The sequence below is a fragment of the Fusarium venenatum genome, assembly GCF_020744135.1.
Source record: "Fusarium venenatum strain MPI-CAGE-CH-0201 chromosome Unknown EDB82scaffold_3, whole genome shotgun sequence".
Classification (NCBI taxonomy): Eukaryota; Fungi; Ascomycota; class Sordariomycetes; order Hypocreales; family Nectriaceae; genus Fusarium; species Fusarium venenatum.
The window spans coordinates 100,573-121,376 of record NW_027072131.1 but is presented as its reverse complement, the minus strand read 5'-3'; the positions used below and the strand labels follow the sequence as shown (position 1 = coordinate 121,376).

General features: G+C 48.2%; 9 protein-coding genes across 9 annotated transcripts; 6 read left to right on the top strand and 3 right to left on the bottom strand.

The window, feature by feature from the left end:
- Positions 1-307: 307 nt before the first annotated feature.
- Positions 308-1,578, top strand: EDB82DRAFT_476561 (uncharacterized protein; the record flags this gene model as incomplete). The annotated part of the gene is made up of 3 exons (XM_065608067.1): positions 308-848; positions 917-1,185; positions 1,249-1,578. The coding sequence occupies 3 exons, from the start codon at positions 308-310 to the stop codon at positions 1,576-1,578; spliced, it is 1,140 nt and encodes a 379-aa protein (XP_065463703.1).
- Positions 1,579-1,636: 58 nt separating this feature from the next.
- Positions 1,637-2,917, bottom strand: EDB82DRAFT_502587 (uncharacterized protein). Its single transcript, XM_065608685.1, has 2 exons — positions 2,455-2,917; positions 1,637-2,398 (listed from the first exon to the last, which is right to left on the bottom strand). The coding sequence occupies exons 1-2, from the start codon at positions 2,793-2,795 to the stop codon at positions 1,687-1,689; spliced, it is 1,053 nt and encodes a 350-aa protein (XP_065463702.1). The 5' UTR covers positions 2,796-2,917; the 3' UTR covers positions 1,637-1,686.
- Positions 2,918-3,026: 109 nt separating this feature from the next.
- Positions 3,027-4,076, top strand: EDB82DRAFT_201536 (ribonuclease H-like domain-containing protein). Its single transcript, XM_065607203.1, has one exon. The coding sequence runs from the start codon at positions 3,186-3,188 to the stop codon at positions 3,855-3,857; it is 672 nt and encodes a 223-aa protein (XP_065463701.1). The 5' UTR covers positions 3,027-3,185; the 3' UTR covers positions 3,858-4,076.
- EDB82DRAFT_201520 (uncharacterized protein) lies at positions 4,043-5,365 on the bottom strand. Its single transcript, XM_065607202.1, has 2 exons — positions 4,929-5,365; positions 4,043-4,868 (listed from the first exon to the last, which is right to left on the bottom strand). Exons 1-2 carry the CDS (start codon positions 5,267-5,269, stop codon positions 4,229-4,231), a joined length of 981 nt encoding a protein of 326 aa, XP_065463700.1. The 5' UTR covers positions 5,270-5,365; the 3' UTR covers positions 4,043-4,228.
- A 138-nt stretch (positions 5,366-5,503) lies between these two features.
- EDB82DRAFT_502582 (uncharacterized protein) lies at positions 5,504-7,258 on the top strand. The gene is made up of 2 exons (XM_065608684.1): positions 5,504-6,411; positions 6,470-7,258. The coding sequence occupies exons 1-2, from the start codon at positions 5,628-5,630 to the stop codon at positions 7,117-7,119; spliced, it is 1,434 nt and encodes a 477-aa protein (XP_065463699.1). The 5' UTR covers positions 5,504-5,627; the 3' UTR covers positions 7,120-7,258.
- A 310-nt stretch (positions 7,259-7,568) lies between these two features.
- Positions 7,569-8,664, top strand: EDB82DRAFT_502581 (uncharacterized protein). The gene has a single exon (XM_065608683.1). The coding sequence runs from the start codon at positions 7,597-7,599 to the stop codon at positions 8,374-8,376; it is 780 nt and encodes a 259-aa protein (XP_065463698.1). The 5' UTR covers positions 7,569-7,596; the 3' UTR covers positions 8,377-8,664.
- A 79-nt stretch (positions 8,665-8,743) lies between these two features.
- On the bottom strand, positions 8,744-11,148 carry EDB82DRAFT_537648 (uncharacterized protein). Its single transcript, XM_065609302.1, has one exon. It carries the CDS (start codon positions 10,960-10,962, stop codon positions 8,962-8,964), a length of 2,001 nt encoding a protein of 666 aa, XP_065463697.1. The 5' UTR covers positions 10,963-11,148; the 3' UTR covers positions 8,744-8,961.
- A 2,177-nt stretch (positions 11,149-13,325) lies between these two features.
- EDB82DRAFT_431883 (uncharacterized protein) lies at positions 13,326-16,855 on the top strand (the record flags this gene model as incomplete). Its single annotated transcript, XM_065607707.1, has 5 exons — positions 13,326-14,358; positions 14,460-14,638; positions 14,684-15,035; positions 15,129-15,507; positions 15,925-16,855. The coding sequence occupies 5 exons, from the start codon at positions 13,326-13,328 to the stop codon at positions 16,853-16,855; spliced, it is 2,874 nt and encodes a 957-aa protein (XP_065463696.1).
- A 3,224-nt stretch (positions 16,856-20,079) lies between these two features.
- EDB82DRAFT_416995 (Rhodanese-like domain-containing protein) lies at positions 20,080-20,586 on the top strand (the record flags this gene model as incomplete). Its single annotated transcript, XM_065607587.1, has 1 exon — positions 20,080-20,586. A coding segment is annotated over one exon (507 nt), but the record flags the coding sequence as incomplete, so codon positions are not given.
- Between the last annotated feature and the right edge of the window lie 218 nt (positions 20,587-20,804).

The window sequence follows — 20,804 nt, the reverse complement described above, 5'->3', positions numbered from 1 at the left end:
ATACCTTGCCTTATTTAACTGTTTACGACAAATGTGAGGAATCCTGAAAGGAGCCCAAAGAAAATTACGTAGAAGTATGTCTCGGAAGCTTGTATTGCTCCGATTTGCATGGCATCTGAAAATTGTTTATCCCTACACGCCTAACCGGGGATGAGCTCAGCCTAGTGGATTCAATTGGCTGCAGCATGAGACATATGATGCTGTCATTATCTACCGCTGGTAGCCAAGTCCATCCCTCCCTCATCGTCCTTCCTCACCGCTCTTTGATCCGTATCTTTATCTGCTGCAAGTCAATCACTGTATCACGATGACACTGTCTAATGCACCGGCAGTCGACAAGTGCCGATGTCCCATAGCAAAGGCGGACTATGAGGTCGAAGGCGAGCTTGGTACAACAGTGACCTGTCCAGACTGCCATCTAGAGGAGGTGACTACCCAAAAGCCTGACGATACCGAGCAACCAGATGTCAAGCAAGCATCTCTTCCTGATGAGCAAAGAGTTTACATTGCTTTTAAAGGCTCGACCTCGTTAAAGAAAATCGCCAATCGCAACCCAAGTGACCAATCTATCATATCAGCCATTAAGAAGCGGAAGAAAACCCAACAACCAGTCAGAAAACTGATCAATGAATATGGCATTCCAACTCTGGTAACCTCACTGAGATTCTTAATCGATCAAGAAATATTCGCGTCCATGGATGCTGCAAGATGCCGATTTCCTGACCTCTTTCTCGAAGAGCAGGCATCACCAAGGCCAGAAGAAGAGCAAGAGACAGCAACTGGACATCTGCCTACAAAAGAGATCGAGCCGCTCGATGGTGAATGTAACCAATCAAACGAGGCAGATGGTGGGTTTGTGCCTTTCCTAACGCAGGTGAGCCGGCGATATACTGATCCACTACTTTCCTTGCTGCAGATGAATTACCAATCAGTCGACCTGGTCAGACACTCAGGGATTGCCGCTTTCCCATAAGAACGCGACAGAGACTTATGTCACAGATGCAATTGCTACTAGAGCATGCGTGCTTCGCATTCGGACAGCGAGAAATGCAACAAGAACTAGACAAATGGGACTGCAGCTGCGCCGAGGCAGTTTCGCTGCAAACCTGGATAGACTTGTTTCGGAACAATAAAACATTCGAGACTGAAGATAATGCTGGGTCACTCTCGAACCTACTCAGCTCAGTAGGCAAGATTTAGAATGTCGTCATTCATCGACTCGACCTTAACTTCTTCCAAATTAACCAGTTTTTACTGGATGCTGAAGAGTTTGTACGGCTTCTCGATACTCCAATATATCTAGACGCTGTTAAACCGCTCAGAGGGCGTATTGACGAAGTACTTCTCATGGCGAATCGAGATGCTGCTTCTATCCATAACGAAGCTGATAGGAAGGTGGCAGAGATTGAGGCTCAGAGGGAAAAGTTAAATCAGGAGGAGGAAGACGTTAAACGGCATCAGAGTGAGAGCCTGAAAAACATCAGAGATTCCATCGAGCGTGACATATTTGCAGCCATGGGACAAGCTAAAGACGTCTTACCAGATATTGGACTGGCGGAGAACCGTGTAACAAGCTAGCCAGGGCAAACAGAACATATGGAGGTAGAAGAGAAAAATACAGCAGGCAAACTAAATGAACTTAAGTGAGTAAACTTGTATTCTCAGGGTGCAAGAAGTGGCTGTGAACTAAAATCCTGCTGGCCACTTACTTTTGGTGAAACCCAGTGAAGGCGGAGGGTTGTTCATGTACATTAAAATATCAAAAGCCAGTTCATGCATTTCCCGCAAGAAAACCTTGACCTGACCTTCATCCAGCAGCTCCCTGTGATCATAGAACGTCCTCACAATAGCCCTACGCATTTCCAGGACGGCAGATGGGGTAGCAGTGTATGCTTCCCGTGCCGCATCCAACAGGCAATTAGATCTCCACTGCAACCGAGCTACTTCCTCGAATTTCTCCACAGATAAGTCTCTGAGGCGAGGGATGTCGTAGATGTGTGCAAGCGTAAATATTTTAGCGTGAAGGATCAATAGCGGACCCTTGGGGATAGTTGCATCGTCTGCGCCCCATGAAGCGTCGGTTTCGTCCTCCTGTGGCCCATCCTGGTCGAGGATACGTTCAGGCATAAGAGACCCGAGATTATAGTCCCATAAGTAGAAGAACTGCACCATGCAATCTACTGCCTGAGGATCAACGTCTCCAAAGTTAAATGAAGCCTTCGTTATGCCGTTTCTAAATTCAGTCAGTTCAGGTCCCGTCTGGTCAGATTTAGCGGCGTTGAATTCGCAAGACTTTTTTATGACCGGTGACCAGGGGCACACGATCACGCGATGTGCTTCGTATAGTTTGTCGGTTGATACAAGCTCGATATCTGAATACTCTCCTGTATTAAAGATCCTAAAGAAATAGCTAGAAGCATATCCTTACTAAGAATGCCATTCTCATGAACTTACTCGCGCAGCCATGCTTTCTGTTCTTCCATAATAGAGAGGTTTCGGTCAGGCACAGAAGATGGTTTTGGGACCTGCTCGATTTGTTTCTGCACTGCAGGCGATAGAAAGAACTCTGGATAGATGGACCGGGCTGTGTCTTTCGATTCGAATATGCCTTGTTTAAGTAGGTGTTGAAGGGTCTGAATGAGGTCCTTCTCAGAGTAAAAGGAAACAGCCAAGCGATGACGTTGAACGACTGCTTTGATCGCTTTGCTCCTGCGGAGGGCAGCGTTCTCTGGTTTGCTAAAGATGTGCCGTAACGAGGAGTAGACGATTATACACTTAGCCCTGGAGTACTGCATATGGCGAGGCTACGGCAATTGCGTTACGCAATACTCCACAGGTTGGTATATCAATCAATATGAGCTGATTTGGCGAGTTGACGGTCGGTAGGTGCGCTGTTGGCTGGAAGCTAAAGATATGGAGTTGATTGGATAAATGCGCGGATTGGGTTGGCCACCAGAGCCTTATTTAAGATTTAGGCGCCCAGGCATCCATGCAGCATATCCCATGGTTGAAATTGCCTGGCACGAGGTAAATGTTCTTAGCTTCGCATGATCATCCATCAACAATAACATTTATTCGTATGCAGCTACGCCGTCTATAGCCAGGTCGAGTCTGTATACCGCGTCGCCCGGTAACACGATTCTATTCAATCACGACCTTGCCATATCCAAGCAGGCCCCGCAAATATGGCAACCAGTGCGCACTATCAGCCAGATGGCCGAGCATGGGCACAGGATCGCAAATTTGAGCCTAGCTTGCGCTACAGAGACGGCATAGACCTAGACTTGATCGAGGTCTCCAACGATGATAAGGACTGGACGTATGTGGCATGCGAAGACGCTCATCCTTGCAGGCACTGTGATTGCATTGCACCACATATCGACAGCATATTTATCGCGGTTGATGGTGCCTGCAGGGGTAACGGTCAAGTAAATGCCAAAGCTGCTATTGGGGTATTCTTTGGCCAAGCGTCTACGTACAACCAGAGCGTCCTGTTAACCGAGCCGAATATGACGAACCAAATCGCAGAATTGAAAGCTGGCATCCTTGCACTCAAACAGGCAAAAGAGATTGTACGAAACAATGCATTACCCTATGGGCCGCTCCATACAATTGTCATCAAGTCAGACTCGGACTATCTTGTTAAGGGGATGACTGAGTGGGTATTTAAATGGGAGACCAATGGTTACAAGACTGCCAAGCGAAAACTAGTCGAAAACGCGAAGCTATTTCAAGAGTTGTGTGCACTTGTTGGAGACTTGAACACATCTAATGTTGAGGTGTTGTTCTGGCGTGTGCCTCGGGAGATGAACAAGGAAGCCGATAGGTTGGCTAATGAGGCGTTCTGCGGTCAATAAGTAACCCGCCTGGTAAGTAAGTGAAATAATTCGCCTCTGCCCAGGACAGAGGAGGTGAGGCAGGGTTGTATGTTTCGGACGAAGAATATAGCAAAGGCTACTGCTGCTCCCCCTCTGTTTCAATATATGGGCACATATATGTATACATGAGAATAAGTGAACGATTCGATTCACCAACGTTGTATCTTAAGCGGACATTAATTATTCTTCTAGCAAAAAAAAATATACGCTACTCCATCCGCTAGCTATGTCGAGATCAATCAGAGCCCGATATCGCTAACCGAGATATATAGTTATATTCTAGCAATTGTCCAGCTCACGGAGTAAGAATGCCCTGGCTAATGATGGCAGGCCGCTTTCCAGCATGCTCTTTACGAAAATAAATAAGCAAGTCGTACGTCAATGAGTGCGTTCGGCGGAGTCTCATGCGCGCGCTCGTCATCCAACAGCTCTGGATGGGCATCGAAGTGTTTGACAATAACATCGCGCATTCCTCTGTCCTCTGGTACTGTTGACGTGTATGCCTCCTCTGCACTTTCTAGAAATCGATCTGGTGGTGGGCTCTGTTTGAGTGCATTATTAAGCTTTCCAAGTGCGAGGTCTTTAAGCGCTGATATGTCGTACTTTTCAGCAAGTGCATACATTCTGACGTGCAAGACCGGATGAGAGTTATCGATGTAGTCATCTGATAATTCTATCTCCTCCGGGTTATTGGCGACACTGTTTTCCTCTTCTTGTTCATATTTATGACCAATATGAGTATTCTGGTAGTCCTGGCGGTATAGGAATTGGATGAGGCAGTCCACACACTGCGAGTCGTCATCTAGGAAGTCGAAACGGTACTCTGGCGCGGCTCCACAGCTTTCGCATGAGGGCCCTTGTGTGGCGTCCTGAAACTGGCACTTCTTTTCTATTACTGAAGATTGAGGACAAACCACGGCGCGATGGGTAGGATAGCTCTTTTCCTTAGAGGTTAAGGTGAGATCGGAGTATTTTCCAGTCTGAAATAATCTAGTGAAACTGTGTTAGTATAATGTGATAGGCCAACTCGTGGCTGCCAGATTATCATACCTTTCCAACCAGTCATATGAATATACGAGAGTAGATAGAGGTTGATCTGCTGATGTATCCTCTATCGCCTCTTGTTGATAGCTACCAATAAAGACAGGGTAGTAAAGGTCTGGAAATTGGAGCTGGATGGAAGCTTCTGCGCGGAAGATTCCATTTGCAATCAGGCAATATACTATGTCAACTACTTCCTGCTCAGGGAAGTCTGCAACAGATATGGCCTCGTTCCTAACCGCATTTCGGATGTCTTTTCTCTTCACGATTTGTGAATCTTGCTGGCCAAACACTCGCCTACAGTCATGGCTTAAAAAGACGGCCTTCCTGTGTGCTGTCGGGTAGTCCATGTAGGTAAAGGGATAAACACTATATGGATTGAAAGAATATAATTAAGATGTTAGCTCAGAGGTGCAGTGGCAAATGTCTTACGGGTAACTGGTGAGTAATAATTGCAAGAATAGACTGGTTCTAGTTCATTGAGCTTTGCTTTACATATGACGCGAGGGTCTGACGTGATGATGAGGCAACCTTTGCAGAATGTCTCAAGGCCCCCGCATCTTAAGACAGCCAACGTAGAAGTTGTTATCTGTTCAACCACCTTTCTTAAGGGCTCCGTTACTTCACTCTGGCCCTAGCTGACGGACTGGACGTACTCTAACTCTATTGTCATCATTTCCGTGAAGACTTCCTCGGTACACTCACGCCATGGCCGCGCCACGCGAAGCACGCGACCCTTACTGTGCTTGCACCATGAGAAGGCTCAATCTCGACGGTACCTTAACCAACACAATATGTGACTTGTGCGACCAGTTTGTACCCGACGATAAAGCCATTTATGTGGTATTGAAAGACCACGTTACATATCTACGACCTTTAAGAGACAAGAGAATGGTAAAACAGAAAACCGCCAAGACGACTAATGATAAGAGAGCTATCATGGATGCCATTGACAGCCTTCCATATAGGGAAGACATTCATAACCTATTCGCCAGGTATGATTGTAACGTGGTATGTGCATCTATCAAGGTTCTAGTAAACAACACATCACCAGAGCTGCGGTCTTTGTTGTCTTCTATCTTAGAGAATTCTCCACCTGCTGCAGAGCGTGAAAGGGTTGCCGATGAAGAGGTAGTTTGGGATACAGAACCGAAGCCGGCTCCAGAAAAGACGCTACTGTACAACTACCCTTGCGATCCTGAGATCGCAGCAGAAGAGGACCAAGGAATAAAGGATACGGAGCCCGAGGCAATAGAAGAGGAATACATGGATGTGCCCACTATGGAGGAGAAACCTTCCGATTGGGAATTCTTGGTAGGAGCAGAAGCGCCAGAAAAGGCCTCAGCAGAGATCCCAGAAGAAGAGCCAGCAAAGGCCTCTGAAGAAGAATCGTCCATAGAAGAAGCGCATATGAAAGGGGAACCTCCTACTGCAGAAGAATATCCGGAAGAGGTATACAAAACTACAGTGAAGGAGACGAAACCTCCGGAAAGTATATGACTCAGGCCCATACTCGTCAAAGTTTCAATATACTTACTAACCCTATGTAGTAGAAGAAGCATGCGAGGACTGTGTATATAAGGAGCAGAACACAATCTGCCTACCCTTTAGCAGTCAGCACAAGTTGATAGTCCATCTACAAGAAGTCCTTGAGGGAGCATGTTTTGCTTATGGGCAGAGAAATCTGGCGGGAATACTGCGCGGACGCGGCTGGGACTGTGCCGAAGCAGTAGCGCTCCATACTTGGATGAATGAGTTTCCTGCTATGACTAAGACTTTGGACACAAAACACAGGAGGGAGCTATTACAATCAGGAGTCGATATCCAAAACATAGTCGCCAAACGGACGCGTATCGACTGGTCTAGGATGAAGAAGTTATTAGACGATGCATTCGAGCTTACCGAGATCTTGAACGTCAAGGGGTACAGCGATACCGTTCAAAAGGTTCGACTAGATATCGGGTTGGCGGTCGAGGGCTTGAGCTGCAAAGAACAAGAAGCAAAAGAGCTGCAGGATGAGGAGCTGCAGCGGATTGCGGAGGAACGAAGAAAGCTAGATGAGTGGGAAGTAGAGGTTCAAAATTGTAAGGAAAAAAGAACCAGGGATTGCCAGAAGTGGGCTGAATCGAAAGTCGAGGGAATACTGGAGGAGACAAGGAAAACATTCAAAGACAATAATATTTTTTTCTTGAGCTTGTAGATTAGGGATAGCCGGGTTTTTTCTATAAATTGATTGAGTAGACCAAGAAAAACAAGAGTGCGCCGGAAAGAAGGAATTAGCTGCAGGATAATGTAATTTAGTTAAAATTCTAGTTGAAATTAAAATTATTATTATTTTACTATTAGAATAACAGAAGCAGTCAAAGTAGTTATAGAAAATAAGATACCAACTTAAGCAATAGGGTAAGTAAGTCTACTATTACTACTTGGCAAAAGTGCTGTAGGTACATATGCTCTGAACCCAGTGTCAGAAAATTTTCATTAAAACTTGGCCAAAATGGTCCAAAACCGGCTTTGGCGCGGTGCAGATTGAAGGTTTCTTGGGGCGTGTATGTAAGCCTTACCAGCTCGCTGATTTGTAGGTTATAAATAGCAAGAGTCACAACGCAAGCCGTCTTTACTCTGGCACTTGTCGTTCATGTACTGTACTGTATACGTCCCGTTCTATCAATTCTACATGCCCCTACACTTTGCGAACACGATGCACCTCAACAAGATATCATGTACGCCTATTTACATTCAGCCTAAAATGATGAAGGAAGAGGCTTTGATCAAGCTTGCGGAATTGGAGGCCCTTGAGCTGAGTGGACAATGGGTTGATGATTCTATATTTTTCTTGAACGAGCACGGCTCTTTCTCGCATAAAGTGACTGAAGAAGGATCCTTTAAAGCGCGTACTCAAAAAGCGTCTCTTTTCATGGCCAATCTTGCTTCCTCGCCAGAGTGTAAAGCCTCATCAGGAAGGCGAAGACTCTATATTGCTGGACGTGACCTGTTGGTCTCACTTCTTGCGCATGCGTGGCTCTGGGCAAGGCCCAAAGTGTTTGATAATGAAAAGAATCCGGTCGCCTTTGGAGAAAGGCGAGTACTCGCACCTCAGGATATCATTGATTTTCTAGGCCATATCCGGGCTCACAAGGACAGTTGTACCTACGAAAGAATACGAAAGTTTTTGGAGAGCCTAGAGGCAGTCCCTTTGCATGAGGACACATCTAAGTGGAATATAACGGGGGTTATTGCATGTCTGAGGTGGGATAGATCCCATAATTTGCATAACAGGGAACCATGGTGTTATTGCCGGCTTGAGAAATATCTCTCCCCGCCACCTTATCACGGGATTTACCTTACAGATAGGCCAAATACCGGTGTAGTCCGCCGATTTAGACATTGGCTCCTTGGTGGCAACAGCAACGAAGGGAAGAGAGTAGGATATAAAGCGGAAATGACTAAAGCATGAAGATTCAAGCACAGATGAATTATATCTCCTCAATGGCAGAAGTTATCTGATAACATGAAACCCCATGACAAGACCAATCAGCTCCCATCGTTAGAAAGACTGACAGTATCAAGGGTGTACTACAGTCAAATAAATGCATCCAGTCATGCATGTATCCATCCACGGTAACTATGGTAATCGTTTGTGTAGAAGGAGAGTCAAATATTTGGAAAGTGCTTTAGTCATGGTCAAAGTGAAACAGTGATGAACGAGAAGACTGTTTACTATATCGAGCTAAACTGTGCTGCTGTTTACCAGGGAAACGAGCATGTTCTCAACGTCAGATTTTTAAATTTAGGCCAGAAGAATCTATCTGGCTTATTCATCTAAGAGCTTTTACAACCTTGTTATGGCACATCCTACATGGTACTGTTGACGTTCCTGTCCCACTTCAGTTTAGTGCTTTGTATCTAGCTTAGAGGCAGTTGGCTGGCTTTCAGAACAAGCAACACCCGTCATATTGGAACTACAAGACACCGCACGCCGCTATTCAACTCTAGCTAGATATGACCTTTCCAATCTCTCAGTTCAATGGAATGGCCCAACCTACCAAGGGCCTGTAGCTAAGTCTATGCTCGTGTAGAGTATCCAATCCTCATCAGTTACTTCATCTGCAAACGTTAAATCATGATTTTCGATGTTGAGCGGGGATGTTGGCAAAGCCCCACTCAGTATAGCATCACACAGTGGACGTGCGTCCCGGAGCCAATGGCGCAATGGAGAGGAAGAATGACTTCTCCTTTGTCCCCCGCTTTCGTCCTCCCTGTCGCTTCTCAATTCCCTTTTCAAATCGGCCACCAAACTGTCACGGTTTTTCTTTGATAGGTACTTGCTGTCCATGCTACCGGGAAATGCGCAGAGGGTGACAAACGGACCTAGGTCGTCATGCTCCCGACCGGCATCCCGAACGTCTTTCCAAATCCTCCAATTCCGTGAGTCACGCTTCATATTCTTCCATTGTTTGTCGTTTATACCACTCATCGTAACATCTTGCCGTGCTTGTTCTTCCATTTTCTCGACAAAGAGAACCCTTGAGTACCGCTGCTGAAGTTTTCCCTGCATAGCATTATCCTGTCCAAGGAACCAGAGAACGCACTTGTCGTATGCCTCGGTCGCTACTGCCAGTCTCGTACACTGCAGAGCAGCCGCGAGGTTCTCAAGAATAACTTTACGGCTTACCAAGGAGTTCACGTCTAGCTTCAGTGTCTTCCGGGTGCCATCTGCAGTATCTCCTTGGGCCCACATGTCGTTTTGCTGTGCCCTACCTTTCCTTCTACGTGACGTATTAGCGGTCGTTGCAGATGACGGATGAGCATCCGGTTCCGGCTCGACCATCTCTTCCTGTGGTCCAGGTGGTGAGATACTACCATGGACAGTGACTAGATCGTCTAGGACCGCATCTTCGTCCATTGGCACCTCATTGTCTTCTACAATTGAGGACATCTGACGTAGTGCTGGTCGTGGAGAGTTGGCTTGGCGCCTTAGAGATGCACTGATGACCTCGTCTACAGAAGACATAGAACGTGATGATCGGTTGGCTCCGTTCGCTTGTTCCTGCATGTATAATGCCTCGGTGAACAAGTCCGCCTCAGGTGCTGCACCGGGACTGTACTCGTACTGTGGCTGAGCAACGAACATGGATCCTTCATCCGTTTCCGCCGCCTGCATGACGCCTTCTCTACAAAGGCGTTGCCCATCTGGCTCAACCTTACCTGCAAGAAGCTCACCGAGCATGCGAGCTCGGAAAGTGCGGGCAATCTGATCCGCAGCCCTCTGGCTCAAGTGAGGCTTGCGCTGCAAGACGAGCCTGATACCCATAAGCATGAAGATGCCTACATCGTTGGGATTACTGTGCTGCGGCCCCTTCCAGCCCTCAACTACGCGTCTCGCTTCTATAGCAGAAAAGGATGGAGTTTGTCTGCTGGGACTGCTATCGTACCAGTGAATGCAGTCGTGATATGCTACTGCAAAGGCCCAGTCATGGTCGCACAAAAAGGGAATAATTGTTGGACGATCCAAGCCCTCAGTGCCAATCATGTTCTCGTCCTGACTTAACGGTCGAACTTTGGCAATTGCTGTGTGAAGGCTTGTGGCTCGAAGCAGATCTAAGTACTCATCTACGATTGGCAACTCAAGCGGACCGCCACGGACTAGATTCCACATTGCTGTAGTCACATTGGTTTCTTCTGGAGGATCCGGTAATCTTGATATTTTATCGGCGATTTCAATCCAGCTGCCATCAACTGGTGGCAACAATTGTTGCACAGGCGTAACCGCTGTGCGACGACTGACTTCTTCGGGAGACGGAAAGTGGGTCAGGTTGGCAGAAAGAAGAGTGGAGGGACAGTTTTCAAAGCGCTTATGGACGATGTTAGTGGCTGCCATCAACATTTCCAGCATGTCCACAGAATAAGGTTGGCATGATATGTTGCGAAACTTCTCATAGTCATCCATGATACGTGGGTGAAGTTGGGTCGAAGGAAGCGGGAAACCGGCCCTTTTTGATGTGGAAATGTCGACAACGCTTTGCGCCATGAATAGAAACATGAGTGGCCATTACTAGCTCCGTAAATAGTCCAAGTGGTTCAAAAATGGCTTCTGTATCCTTTGTTAACGTCATCCCAACCGAGACCGGTTCCGATAGATCGCCTGGGACGTAATCAGACGTTCTATGTCAGAAGATATGTAGTACATACTACACTACCGTACGTAGGATACAGTACTGTGCAGTATCAAGTCTCTCATCTCCGATAATTTGCGGAGTCCAATCATCTTCTACGAAGACTAAGTGATACTGTATGCTTGGACTCGACATACAGGTTCCTAGGGTTAACACAGCGTCTGTGATGACATATGTGCTTCAAAAAGTTCCTATTGATGCTGCTTCAGAACCCCAGCTCCGGCCTACAAAGGGTATGAAGAAGAACAAGAAGACGAAGCCCTTCGCCCGGAGAGTTCAGACGCGGCCTATGGTCCCCAGATGCGCTTCAAAGATAGCCTCGTCGGTCAGTCGAGACGTGACCGAAACATGGGCAGAACTCATGTCTTTTACTGAAACACCACTCGGCTACTCTCCCGACACGGAAGCTTGCAAAGACCTAAAGACTTTTGATTACTACATAAGAAGATCAGGTGCCGGCTGTTGATCCAGTGGGGACATGTACGGATGGATCAAAAAATAAAGAATATCAACCTGGGTCGCGGACTGCCCACGGCTGGGTACACCGCGATTATGGCATCAGTCAATACCAGCTTTCATCTTCGTATCTAGTAACGCTCTACTGTATCTGTAGTCTACTTCAGATCTTCAAATATGCTTTCGTTGCAGGACAGCCTTTCCTCGGTCATATCTGGTGATTAAAGAATGAGGACAGGTTGTTCTACTTGTATGATAGAAAGAGGTTGTGTAAATAGTGTTCACTTCTAGCCACAACGCAAGAAACTCTCTTGTTTATGAGGCAAAGCAATCCTATGTCCACTTTAGTGCAATGTTGAACCGCTGACTTCAAGCAATTTCCAAGTTTTTGGTCGGTAGAGTACTGTTCCAGATTTTCAATCCCCACCGTGCTCTGGCGGCAGATAAAGCAGCACATTACCTTCAGTTGACGGGGCTGAATTTCCATCCTCTATCCAGCATCGTCACAGAGCCCTTATCCACCCTAAACTCAGGATGGCGGATCAAGGTCAGTCGCCAACTAGGATTGTCTGGACGGAGCCATCCCGAACAGATCTCGAAAACTCCATAGACCACTGGCAGAAATCCTTCCTTGCTGCCAAAGAAGAAAGCGAAAGATACAAGGGTCATTGCCTAAAATTGCGAGTCGAATACGATCATGTTGACCACGAAAACAAGCATCTCCACTGGGTTTTGGCCAAACAGCAAGACTACATAAGATCTCTTGAGACTAGACAGGAACAGACACTTGCCCATGTCGCCCCATCGCCCACATGGAACATGTGTCCGTTCCAAAACGATCAAAGGAGCCGCCAAAACTCAACCATCGCTCGGCTCCAGCCTGCTGTTTACCCGGAAACGGTTCTACATCCCAACAACAGCATCCCACCATCGAAACACGATGGCTCTATGGTTTCGGATCCAGAGAAAAGGAAAGCCGAGACGGAGCTATCACGGCAAAATGTGACAAAAAGAAGGATGGACCAATGAACAGAGACATGGGACAATGGTGCTCTTGAATGAGTACTTCTGAGGCCATGTGCTTTTAGAAAAAGCACATGGACAAAGCACATGCCAGACCTTTGTGGCTTGGGGCGCACATAGATCACGATTGAGATATAGAAGAAACAGAGATGGTGAAGTTTTATGATAAAGGCACAGCGTCGTAAAGTTTATGTACCGTCCCGGAACGTCGATGCTATGTGCGTAATGATATGTGCGGGAGTATGGGTAACCTACGTATCTCTAATGAGCTCATCCCGTGAGTTTTGCATCTTCTATTACGTGTTGTTCGTAGTTCCGGTTACGTTACAGGAAAGGACCTCAATGTACATACACCCACTACGAGACTTAAAGTAATTTGTTATAATTGATGCTTTATAAACCTTTTGTGGGGGTGACTGCGGGAGTCGACGCCTATCACGCTTATGGGATGCAGCAAGTCAGTTGGCTGGACCTCTTCCTAGTCCGGGGTCCGCATGTCAACATATGGCAGTCTGTCCGTCAATGTTGCGAACGATAATGGACTAGCAGTTATCACTTGATCACAGTGGTCGACCGATCCTGGTCATCAAGGCAACGATGAACAGGCTCAGAGCGCCTGGAACGCATCCATATCTGGATAGGCCACTTCTTCTCTATATCCCTGCGTCGCAGTCTCTGCAAAACTATAAGGGAGTCGCAACCCCCAAAAACAGAGAAGCAACTACTTTGAAACTATTTCCCCCTGTATATGATGAGCCTTTGTAAGCATACTGGGTGGACCAAATTGTGGAAGAAAGGTAATGAGGTGATTCTTGAGATATCCGACCGACCTCGACGGATCATTGCCCAGTCAGCACAAGCGGATTGTCCGACCGGCTTGGTTCTCCTGATAGGCAACAAGACCAAGGCTTCTGTACTTCCAAACCTTGGTGTTGACTGTAGCAGCTACGCTGTCCATAGGAGCCAGGGTGAGATTCACCTTCAAAAGTCGGCATTTGATGGTCTCGACAAGAGCACGCTTCTTGTTGCCGACGCGGAATGGCCGACCCACAACCGCATGCCAACAACAGCTAGCAACGCTCAATGCCATCAAGTGGAGAGTGAGACTTTTTCCGTAGCACCAGCAGCCGTAGATATACCCGAGATGGTGGGTGACGTATTCCACAGGATTTTGTTTCCGTTCGCGGACGTTGTGTGTATCTTTGTCAGGGACATCGGTGGGGTGCAGAGCACCGCCGTCCGTCTCAAACTGCTTCTTGAAAGAGGTCATGCCTCCACTTCATCCGTTCGCCCCCGTCTGTTCCTAGTCACAGATCAGGACGATCGTTCAGAGATGCAGGCCGCTCTCGGTCGCTTAGATGCGGGTGAGACCACCTCATCCTTGAACAGCTATTTCCAATCAATTCGCATTGTCCCTGCATCTGCTACTTATCTAGAGCTCAGTAACACCAGAAAGCGGAAAGGGCGGCAGACGTTGCGTCGAGACATATTGCACTCTCTGGTTCAGACTCAACGGACACGGAAAGAGTCGAGTATCTTGTTCTCTCTTCGCCACAATCTGGAACTGATGCAGTTGAGCGCCTCTGCGGCCACGGCTTCCCCGTGGACAGCCCTTGACTTTGTCCGAGCTTCCAGGGCACAGGAGCCGGTCCCTTGCGATCTAGCGCACCACATCAGCAACTTTGTTGAGAAGAGTTTTGATGTTGACGCATCCGAATCCGATTTTGTTGTCCCGACAATAGCCTCTAGCCTGCTCTTAGACCACTACTCGCCAGGAATGCATCGTGAGTTGCTGTCATCCACGTCCCTTCTGATGTCCTCCCCTTCTCTCTTCCCGCCCCATCCAAACGTCTTGTCGCCGTGGTTGACCAGTGTGTGTGTACAGCTTTCGATCCCCGCCATGTCTTCCAGACTCTCTATCAGGTCCCCGTATTTCGTGCTGTCGAAGCGGCTGTGTCGCCGTGTAAAGCCTCACAGCCTTCAATGACTGCTTCCGTGCTCGTCGAGCAGATCCAGGAGGAAATGACTGTGCAGTTTGAGCAGTTATGCGGCCTCGGCAGCACTGTAGCATCCACACACCAAGAACAGATATGTAGACATAAAGAAGAGTGGTCGTTGATTCGTTCGGATGATACATGTCTATGCTGTCTGCGGCGCCGCCCGCAGTATTGCCTTCCGTGCCGCCACACTTTCTGCGAAGTATGCATCACCTCGTTTTACCCACCCGAGAACACGGATGCATATCTGTTCAATCTAGATGTTTGCCTTCTCTGCGGTGCTTCGGCTGAAGGGCGCCGTATCCGGATGAGGCCCGATACAGCGACAGCGCGAGTGCTGAGCTTGGATGGTGGCGGTGTACGAGCCGTGGTACCTCTCGAGTTCCTTCGGGCCTTGGAGGAACTTATCCGGCTGCCCTGCCCTATACAGCGCCACTTTGATGTTGTCTTTGGCACAAGCTCAGGTGAGGTGTCCCTATCGATGCTGGCGTCGCGGATAGAAAGCGTTGCTGCAGCCTCAAATGACCGTACCAAATACTAATCTGGTCCTGTTCTAGGTGCGTTATCAGCCTGCGCTCTTTACATCAACGGCTGGACTGTTGATGAATGCATCCAGTATCTTGATGTTCTCGCCCTTCTGTCCTTCCAGAAACATATGGTCATCCGCTTGTGCCTGTTCATGGTGCAACTGCTTCCCTTGATGCCCAGTCTGGTGGAATTTGTGCTCTCGCTGGCGATCGGTAGTAAATATTCGGCTCAGCCTCTCGAGACGATTTTGCAAGATGTCTACGGTAACCACCGTAGTATCATGGATTCCAATTCGCTAAGCGAAATGGGTGCCATGCTTGGCATCACATTGACAACTGTCCAGGATACGAGCACGTTGGTTGCAACGAGCTACAACGGCGTTGGGCGACGACCGTGCGACGGAGGTAAGTGCAGTCCGACAATCATCGGAAAACTGTGACGTGAGGGAGACGAAACATTGATCGATTTTCTGCAGACTACCAACCTCTAACAACAGAACGGGGCTTGAGCTCTGCCCCTTTGTATAAGATGTAAGTCAATTAGGATATGCAAGAGGTTTCGACTTAAGAATACTGTGTCTATCTCCCTACCGCCTTCTCCCCCTGTCATATTTTCTTTTGTTAGGTTCAGGTGGTCATAGCGCGACGCAGCGCATGAAAAAGCCGTTTGCTAATGTCCGGTCCAGATTACGGTGCTGTACTGCCGCGCCATAGTGAGTGATTTTCTACATAACATGTTCCTTGACCGTTTTCCCAATTTCCTGCAGCCGGCCAATTGAGGCACAGAGGGCCAAGAAAGAAGAGGAAAAATTAACCCTATCGCTAGCTATTATCCTGACGATACCATTGACGGCGACGTCAGATTCCAAGATGGTGGGCTCACATTCAACAACCCGGCTTCAATCGCCATTAACGAAGTTGCCGCTCTCTTTCCGGACGCTCCAGAGCCTAGCATTGTAGTCTCGCTAGGAACAGGGTCGTCGAAGGAGGAGCTTCAGCACAGCAAGCACCGCTTCCAGCCACGCTGGGTCGCAACCTTCCCCGCACGCCTGGTTCGTGCATTTTTCAAGCAGGCTGACTGCAACAGGGCGTGGAAACAGGTCGTCAGCCAACGTCGAGAAGGCCAGCGCGGCACATTCGTTCGCCTCGACGTCAAGTTCAACGGTCAACAGCCATCACTGGACGACACGAGTCGATTGAAGGATATCGCAGAAACTGCCCGAGTGAGCGCTCTGGAATCGCCAGAGATAAGACAGCTGGCACGGTGTGTTCGGGCAGAAATGTTCTTCTTTGAGCTTGACCCGGCCCGGCCGCCCCAGTGGGTGAACGGCGCGTACGAATGCTTCGGCCGTATCGCCTGTAGACTCGAAGTTGGAACGCCCGAGCACATTACGTTGATGCGACAGCTTGACCAGGGCGCTTCCACCTTCTATCGCGGAAAGTGGCCGATCTCCTGCATGTTTTTCGATGTTTATACCCCTGCCATTGACGCCGCCGCTGCCGTCGTCGTACGAGCGTACGACAATCCTTCTTTAGAGATAAAACTTCGCATATCTAGCCGACAGGAGCTCTTTGACATTCAGCTGTCGGAGGGGTCGGGTGATCCATGCCACATCAGCGGGTCTCCTTTCACTCTTGAGTCGTTAATTCGTCAACAGAAGCTGGAGAGACCCTTTGGATCCGCCAGTCATCGCAAAAGACTCCACGACGATGAGGCGGGGTTTTCAGCTCAAATGAAGCGCAGGCGGCTTACGTGAACTCCATCAACCCGCAATACTGACAGCAACTCCTTGTAATCATGATGAGGGACCCCACCAGACAGAGATTCGTCGTCACTCCCATTTAAAATGACATGTACCCTCCCTCCCGGGAAGCTTAATCGTTGTAAAATAAATTCCTGTTTCGTAACCATTTCGTACCTTTTGAAGAGTGTGCCGTGACCCCCGTCGATCCATGCTATTTGTCAGCCCATATGAACAAGAACCAACAGTCTTCACTTGGGAATTAGAGCGGCGTGGACGGTTTGAAGCTCTTTGATAAAGATCGGCGCCGCTGTTGGTTGATCAACGCAGACAGTGATCAATAATGTCGTAACTTGTTGGCGCTTGTAAAAAACAAAAACAACTCCAGCCATGACCCATTCGTGCCATTCAGGCCATGAAACAGGGTTGTAGGGCTTGCATGGGTTGGTTATCATACGGCATCAGGGCAGCTTGCCTTGATTTGGGCCAGTCGAAATGATACTCCCATGTCGCTTTCCTTGACGCCTGTTCGCGCTAACAACCAACAGCATACATTGACCGTAGGACGGATTGTATTCATATGACCAATCACATTTTGACGACGAGAAGGATTGGATTTTGGAAAGATAAGAATAGCGCGGCCATCTAGTGCCAACCTTTTTTCGTCTTGTAATAATTGCCGGCTCGCCACGAGTTGGCTCATGGCCTTCTTATTACGCAACTTGGTTAGTCACTATGGAGCCCCGTATGACATGGGCCATTTTGATAGCGAGGCGGGCCTTGTGCGTGCTCTTCCAGCTTGATCACGCCCTCACGAAGCACAAGAATCGGCTCGCCTGTGCATTTTGCATCGGGCTCTCGCTGTATCTTATCTTTTACGTTCTCGAAAAATCGCGAGAGTATCACGTGCAGTCAGTGCTTGCTGGTCAATTGTGCAGTGCAGCACCATCACGGATACAATCACAACGGCAGTACAGCGCAGCGCAGCACAGCAGGATTCCATTTTCTCCCTTTGCCTCATACAGACAATCCGTTGGTTGTTCAAGAGAATGCAGGATGAACAGGGTATGCTCGTTTCTTGCCATCGCCCAGGGTGTGTGGTAGGCGTCCCTGGTTGAACCAAGCGGTCGGAATCGACACTGGCATATAATAAACAGAACATCGGACAAAGGAAGGCCAGAAATGATTGTGCGCATGCCAGCCATTTACGAGCACATCTTCGACTGACAATATTCAGTTTTCAAGCCAGTCTTTGCTTTATCGTGATTCTGAAAGGCATACATAGCTATAATGAGTAGCGCCAGTGAGCAACAGGTTCCTGGATACCATCCTCCCGTACGGCAGCCAGGAACGAATGCAACTTGGAAGCGCAGCCGATTTTCAAGACGGAACAGACACAGCCAATCCTCCGCTACACCGAAACATTCCCAATTCCAACAGGTCTCACCATCAGACGAGACAAGCCAGTATTGGCCAGGACTCAACAACTTTTCGACCCATACATCGTCTCTCCCACTCACTTTGCCGTCTGTACAGCCTCAACAGTCATTCCAGTTGCCCGCATTCCAGATGCCTGCACTTGGTCCACAACAATTCTCGGTCGGGTCGGACGCCGTGCCCCAACGTGACCCTACACTTGCAGAGTCAGTTTCTACCTCCTTCGCCCATTATAATGCATCCAGCGCCATGTAGTAGGATGCCGAGCTAACGGTGTTCGACGAGCAGGATTTCACAGCATTTATCCAACTGCACTGAACAGTAAGACAAAACAAGAAAACCTACCTGTGTTCGTGGAAGACCAATCGAGACTAAGTTGTGCTGTACTTGTAGGATGAACGAACTAAAAAGGCTGTATGTCCTGGGCTTTCCTTGCTTTGGAGTCGCTGCTAATAAAGTTGGCCCAGTGTCACCCAGCTCCTAGAACAGTAAGTAAAGCTTTAGGCAAATACCAAAACCCTTGTATATTGTTTCTAGTCTGTTTATGTCCGCCTTTTTTTCCTTTTCTTTTTCTTGCTATTTTTCTCCTTCACCTTTTTTTCTTCTTTTTTTTTTCTTTTTGTTGTTTGTACCTCTTCTCTTCTTTTTCTTCTCCTTCTTTGAAGGAGATGCGTAGGAGACAAAAGGTGCTGTTGTATTGTTTCTACCATTTCGCTCTACCCTCCTCCTACTCCCTCCTTTTCGTTTTCTAATCTCCGACTATTACTAGGCAATATGCTGTAAGTGAGATATTCTCAATGGTAACAGAAATGCATGCTCAATTGACGGGTTCTGATACTCCTGGTGGACAATGGCCGCCAACTGTATAGAATTTAGCATGTTCCTACCACGACTGCAGGACCAAGGCGCTGGCTTTAATGGAGAGTGAATGTCAGTCAGCAGACAGAATGGAAACATGAAAACGACCCGGCGCATCAAGTGGCAGTTATCAACAGGTCATGTCAGATGCGAAGGCAATGAATGCCCTGTCTCAATTCTAAAGGAGGGGCTACGATGGCAGGCGGGCAGCTTTTTCCATTTGTAAATAGATAAACAAATAAACCGCACACGCACACGCACACGCACACACTCATTCACCCAGTTCCGTCCCGTCCTCGCAGTGTTGTTCAATCATGTGACGTTGATTCGATGTGAGATGGATTTGCAACGGGAATCTTTCAGAGATCCCTTCTGCTATAAGCCAATCAGCTGTCTGTGCTTTTGACCCGCTGCAGCTCCGGGGAAGGTCAGAAACACCACCTGATGGATCATGGAGGGGTTACCATGTAACAACGAGGACCATGGGTCAGTCCAACCTGGCCGTGTGTGTTGGTTGCGTGTACCCAATTCTGGCCGTTACTGGGATCATGTGTGCATCAATCCTTCGAGCCAGTTTCGGCCTCTTTTTGTTCGAGGTTTTCGTCCATTTTTGCGTGCGCCTTGATCGAGGCTTGTTCTACTCAGGGATGCTTTCATCCCTCCACAGAGCAGCACGATGATGCTTCAACTCATCCGCAAAGGTGATCTGCATTACCATCTCGTATAATTTCTCTCGGTTCTCGAGGACCAATTTCCAGGTAATCCCATAGGTCTGCGAACCCGTGGCATCACGCTGCATCGTCCATACTTTGTTCAATCCGTTGACCATCATGACTGATGCGGCCGAGAACGCTGCAGAGGATCTGCGCAGCCGCCAAGCCTACTCGTCAACAGCCCCCATGTTAGCGGGGAACCGGAAGCCTCTGGACAGTGGCGGGCCAGCAGCCGCTCTTCCGTCTTTCTTCTCCACCCGATCTGTGGACAGGATTCCCCGCATCAACCAGCAGACCTTTATCCGCTTCCTTAATGGGGAATTTGACGAAACTGTGGACGACAAGATGATCATCGACTGTCGCTTTGATTACGAATTCAACGGAGGCCATATTAAGGGTGCAGTCGGAATTGACGACTTTGTGATTGATGGCTTGTTCGAACGGCCTACGTGGAATCGCCTTGTCATCGTCCTCTACTGCGAGTTCTCGCTCCTAAGAGCACCTATGACAGCCACATCCATCCGTTCAAGGGACAGAGAACGCAACATTTATCCAGGACTAACATACCCAGACGTGTACGTCCTGGAAGGCGGTTACAGCAGTTTCTTCCACTACTGCCCGGACCGTTGCGTTCCCCGAGAGTACATCCATATGTCCGACGCTGCGCATGGCGAAAGAGGTAGGCTGCAGCTAGACCAGCTGAGAAGGGTGGGGCATGGCAAGCAATCTCGGCACCAACGGGCCCGTTCCCGAATCTTTAAATCCTGTTCCCGTCCGAAGGCGGAAGAGGTTCAGGGTAGGTTACTTTTTGGCATGGTAGCAAAAAATAATGGGTTTCGCAATTCATTCTAAGAATAAAATCTAAAGATGTGGTTGTAAAAAAGATCAACTGGGGCTGCCACATAGTTAAATGCGTTTCTTTCTGAACGACTCTTTTTATTTTTATTTTTCTTTTT

What these genes read in the sequence shown, in the direction of transcription:
- EDB82DRAFT_502587 (XM_065608685.1), bottom strand. Translation starts at nt 2,795, where the DNA reads ATGCAGTACTCCAGGGCTAAGTGTATAATCGTCTACTCCTCGTTACGG. An exon ending in CAGAAAGCATGGCTGCGCGA is followed by an intron (nt 2,399 to 2,454) that starts GTAAGTTCATGA and finishes CTATTTCTTTAG; the next exon opens with GATCTTTAATACAGGAGAGT.
- EDB82DRAFT_201536 (XM_065607203.1), top strand. Translation starts at nt 3,186, where the DNA reads ATGGCAACCAGTGCGCACTATCAGCCAGATGGCCGAGCATGGGCACAG.
- EDB82DRAFT_201520 (XM_065607202.1), bottom strand. Translation starts at nt 5,269, where the DNA reads ATGGACTACCCGACAGCACACAGGAAGGCCGTCTTTTTAAGCCATGAC. An exon ending in TCATATGACTGGTTGGAAAG is followed by an intron (nt 4,869 to 4,928) that starts GTATGATAATCT and finishes CAGTTTCACTAG; the next exon opens with ATTATTTCAGACTGGAAAAT.
- EDB82DRAFT_502582 (XM_065608684.1), top strand. Translation starts at nt 5,628, where the DNA reads ATGGCCGCGCCACGCGAAGCACGCGACCCTTACTGTGCTTGCACCATG. An exon ending in GGAGACGAAACCTCCGGAAA is followed by an intron (nt 6,412 to 6,469) that starts GTATATGACTCA and finishes AACCCTATGTAG; the next exon opens with TAGAAGAAGCATGCGAGGAC.
- EDB82DRAFT_502581 (XM_065608683.1), top strand. Translation starts at nt 7,597, where the DNA reads ATGCCCCTACACTTTGCGAACACGATGCACCTCAACAAGATATCATGT.
- EDB82DRAFT_537648 (XM_065609302.1), bottom strand. Translation starts at nt 10,962, where the DNA reads ATGTTTCTATTCATGGCGCAAAGCGTTGTCGACATTTCCACATCAAAA.